Here is a 4,600-nt window from a genome sequence, read left to right as displayed (position 1 = left end):
AAGGGAGCCAATTGGAGAAGAGCTTGTTCTCGACGGGCATGACGGGAGCTGTAGTTCTTGCCCCGCCGCGGCGGCGGAGCGGCCATGGAGGCCTCGTTGTGTGTCACAGGACGTGCTGGGCAGCCCGGTGAGCGGGCAGGGCCTTGGGCCGGGCTGGGAGGAGAGCCCGCAGGGTGCTGGTACCCAACGCCAGGCTGGCAAGTCCCCGTGCCGCGCGGCTGAGGCCCCCAGCGCGTCCCCCGGCCCGGGCGGGAATAACCAACACGAGTTGAGGCCGCTGCTCCTCGCACCCCCAAGGGATCCGTCTCGGGCATTTCATGCGTAAACAGATGGGGTTTTTAGAAGAAAAAACCACAAAAAATAAAAAAAGTATTACCTAGGCAAAACAGGCCTTTAAGTGCTTGCTTTGCTATGTAATTGGTTTTTACACTTTTATGCATTTATAGCGCAGCTTCTTAATGGTACAAAGGATTCTCTCCCTTTTGGGCTTGTTTTTTTTTTCCCCCCTCATGGAAAAGAAGTGTCTTACTGGTAGCAGGAGCAACACCCCTCACCCTGGCCCACTGTCCAGAACAGCCAAAACACAAGTGGCTCTCTGTATGTCTCTGGCATTGATTGTCTTTTACACAGAAGCTAATTCCCTGCTCCCCCTTCTACTCTTTCTTACCACCTTCATTGTGTTTACCTTGTCAAAAGAAAAGGAAAAACAAAGCCTGTACTGAAGGTTCCTTCTCTGTACAGACCTTGCAGTGAGTAGCTGAACAAAAAACGTGTGAAGCACACGCACAGCTCCTGCACATCATATGGCCTTAGCTGCCAGCAAAAGTCAGGCAGCATGGAAAGGTTCATTCCAAAGACTTAGCAGTGTTACAGACACTGTAACAGAACCCAAAGGCACCAACACAAAGTGACAGCCTGTCACTCTAGATGCAAAGGAGCATCACCATCGGTATGAACCACACAAAGAATCCCAGGCAGTGACAGTGGAACACATTTATTACAGAGGAACAGAGATGGGGAGCTTGCAAAGCTTCCTGACTGCAACTTGATCAGCAGATTTCCCTAGTGTCAGGGGTCCTCCAGGTTCAGGTTTTCCAAACAAACCTCCAGCACCGTTAAGAAACAGAAAACAGCTTTTAAAGTACGTTAGTAATGTAGCTGATAATTAAATAAATTATAAAGGCTGTTATCCCCTTGCAAATACTGCTTTACAGTGCACTGCATGACACACAACAAATGTATTTCCAGAAGATACACAAAACCAAAAGTTCATGAAATCCTTCCACTGCAATAGTCGTTCATGTAACACGTTATGAGCTGTTGCTCGTGTGCATCCTGCTTCCTTCTGAGTGGAATGAGCAGCACTGCTCCCTCAGGTCACAGGCAGGCTGGCTCAAGGCTTCCTGAGAGCTTGAGCGAAAACGAGTTCTGTCTTGACACAGAACAGATTTAAAGGCAGTCACAATCCCATGGCTGTTCATTTGTCATTGTGGTTCTAAATATTGTGGCTCTTTTCAACAATAGTAGTATTTAAATAATTTCATTTTAATCAGATTAACATTGATTAACGAATACTTATCTTTAATAATAAAAAAACTTGTTCTGTAACATTGTTTGTCAATGACAGTAAGCTGGGTGGTGCAATCTGTATGTTAGAGGGATGGGTTGCCGCCCAGAGGGACCTGGACAAGCTGGAGAAGTGGGCCCAGGTTCAACAAGGCTGAGTCCAGGGTCCTGCACCTGGGCCAGGGCAACCAGGGATAAGAATACAGGCTGGGGGAAGACATGCTAGAGAGCAGTCCTGGAGGTACTAGTGGATGGAAAGCTGGACATAAGCCACCAATGTGCAATTGCAGCCCAGAAGGCCAACCACATCCTGGGCTGCATCAAAAGAAGAGCAGTCACCAGATTGACAGGTGATTCTGCCCCTCTACTCTGCCCTGGTGAGACCTCACCTGGAGTGCTGCATCCAGCTCTGGTGCCCCCAACACAGGAAGGATGTGGACCTGTTGGAGCACATCCAGAGGAGGGCAACAAAGATGATGAGAGGCCTGGAGCACCTCTCTTATGAGGACAGGCTGAGGAAGTTGGGGTTGTTCAGCCTGAAGAAGAGAAGACTCTTGGGGTACATTATAGGAACCTTCCAATATCTGAAAGGAGCCTGTAAGAAGGCTGGGGAAGACCTGTTCAGAAGGGCATGTAATGATAGGACAAGCAATATTAGTTTTAAACTAGAAAAGGGTAGATTTAGGTTGGCCATAAGGAAAAAGTGATTTAATAGGAGGGTGGTGGGTCTCTGGAACAGGTTGCCTAGAGAGGTGGTGGAGGCCCCATCCCTGAAGACATTCAGGGTCAGAGTTGATGGGCTCTGAGCAATCTGATCTAGTTGGAGATGTCCCTGCTTATTGTTGGGGGCTTGGACTACATGACCTTTATAGGTCCCTTCCAACCCCATACAATCCATGATTCAATGATCCTCATAAAGCCAGCCCCTTTCTTTAGGGATATAACAGTCCTAGCAATGTCAAAAAATGAAATTCTAAAACTTAGATTAGACTTCACTTTTCCTGTCTCCTTCCCTACTGCTGCTCTGGGCCTGGTCTCTGTTTTGATGCCATGTGAAATACAAAATTCAGAAAGATCTTTATGAAAAGGCTGCTGCCAGGTAAAAGCACAGAAGGAGTCCAGGATGCAATGGGAGGGATTATTCTTGTAGGACAGGAGCCAGGCTGCTTTCTCAGAGCTGAACACAGGTACTCAACTCCCTGCTGTGCAGCTGGAGAAGCTTTTTGTACCTAATCACCAGCTCTGTCCCTTATCACCACGCCTTCCTTTAGGAGAGTTAGCATACTGGTTCTTTGTGCTTGTCTACTGGGACTTGTCCTCTCACCTGTGCTCTGGGCTGAGGAGCTCATGCTCCAGGTCTCCAGGCTTCACAAATTCATCCGCTGCTCCTCCAGAGCCTCTTTTGTCAGTTTTCTACTCTCTGTCATATCAAAGAGCTTATGAGAATCCTGGCAGCTCATGGGCCTAGTTTCACTTCCAGCCCCAAGTGGCAGCCATTCTGGGTACAGGGCCACCTTCCAAATTATTGCAGTGGGAAGTGGAACGTGGCTTTGGTAATGCTTTCCCTCTCACCTCCTATGCTGATACTGTATGAATATTTTTTAAAAATCACAAAGCACTACAAGGGTTAATTTTTTGTCATCAGCACTGGAGAAAGCAGCCATTTTGAGGGAAAAATGTTTATAGACTTGTAGCCCTTGGTCATATGTTCACAATACTGTCTTTGAAAAAGGAAGGTATAGCAAGCTCAGAAAACCAACAAGCAAACAGAATAAATCCTTATAAAAAGCCCAAATCAACATGTTCTGCTTAACTTTTGGCAGACCAAGTTTACAAAGGTAACTGTGAAATGAAAACAGAAAAATAAAGCTAAATGGTCACCACCGTGATGATGATGACAGCACAGGATTTCCCTGCACCAGGTAGTCAGTAACCCCACTTCTCTTACTTGCAGACATCCCTGGCTGTGGCTGTCCCATGCTGGGCCCTTGATTCATGGGAGCCTGTGGCATGCCTGGAGCATTTGGGATCATGTTTTGTTTCTGCAGCCTGGTTCTTCGTATCTCCTCCAACTCCTTCTGAATCTTATAGATCTTCTCAGCTATCAGGTGGTAGTACTCTGCCTGTTGGGGAGGAATTCAAACCATGAAAGATGACGACACACGCATTGAGTAAAGGCAACAGGTCACAATGCTCCAAGCTTGCCAAGCAGCCTCACAGATACATTTCAGCTTGGATGGAAGTAGCTCTCCCTTTGCAGGGGTTGCCACACAGATAGGAAGGCAAAAAGGGGCACTGTTCAGGGCACTGCTGGCAACCATTAGGCTAACACAGGATATTGCTCTTCCCCTGTATCATGTCTGTCACTTCTTTATGAAAATCACAGTGAAGAGCTTCATCTGCCTTCAGGGAACACTGAGATGTCTTGAGCACATCACACCCCAACAGGCACCACCCTGACCCCAGGCACACCCAGGCAGAAGCGTGCAGCTGGTTGGCTCCCAGACCCCATCCACCAGCCCCAAAACATGCTCCCTCCGTCTGAGCCTCTCATCTGTGCCTTCATTCCTCTTCCTCCACAACCACTATGGGATCAAGGCAGAGATACACACGACTGGACAAGAGATGATGTCGTATCTCACCCTGCTGTTTGCTGATTCATACATATCCCCTTCCACTTTCCAAGCATAAGCCACCAGATTCTCCATATGCTGATCCTTCAGTGCTGCAAGGTCAGGAGTAGGAAATATGGCTTGGACACTGGGGGGGTACAAAAACCACACAGGTAATTAGTTTGTCTCCAGACCAGGACATCAGCACTAACCCCAGGGATCTGAACACAAAGTGACAAGCCAGTTTTCCGGGAAACGTTGCCCCTGTGTAGACGGCTTGAGCACAGAGTGGGACACTCCCCGTACAACAGCCCCAATCCAGCAGATGCAGCTCCAAATTTTGGGCTTCTGCTTTCCCTTCTCATGGACACTGACAACACTCACTCCTGGGCCCCTAGTTTTGGAATCCAGGCTTTCTCCTG

General features: G+C 48.0%; 1 protein-coding gene across 1 annotated transcript in view; it reads right to left on the bottom strand.

Annotated features, from left to right (window-relative positions):
- Positions 1 to 4,274, bottom strand: part of L3MBTL2 (l(3)mbt-like 2 (Drosophila)) — a 29,481-nt gene extending 25,207 nt beyond the window's left edge. Inside the window, exons 1-2 of the mRNA XM_009996371.1 lie at positions 4,209 to 4,274; positions 3,515 to 3,689 (exon numbers count right to left, since the gene is read on the bottom strand). Coding sequence (XP_009994673.1) covers positions 3,515 to 3,689; positions 4,209 to 4,274 — 241 coding nt within the window. The remainder of the gene's footprint in view (positions 1 to 3,514; positions 3,690 to 4,208) is intronic.
- Between the last annotated feature and the right edge of the window lie 326 nt (positions 4,275 to 4,600).

Source organism: Chaetura pelagica, unplaced genomic scaffold, assembly GCF_000747805.2.
Source record: "Chaetura pelagica isolate M959 unplaced genomic scaffold, ChaPel_1.0 scaffold414, whole genome shotgun sequence".
NCBI classification, from domain to species: Eukaryota; Metazoa; Chordata; class Aves; order Apodiformes; family Apodidae; genus Chaetura; species Chaetura pelagica.
The sequence above is the reverse complement of the archived record's forward strand: the minus strand, read 5'-3'. Positions and strand labels throughout refer to the sequence as shown.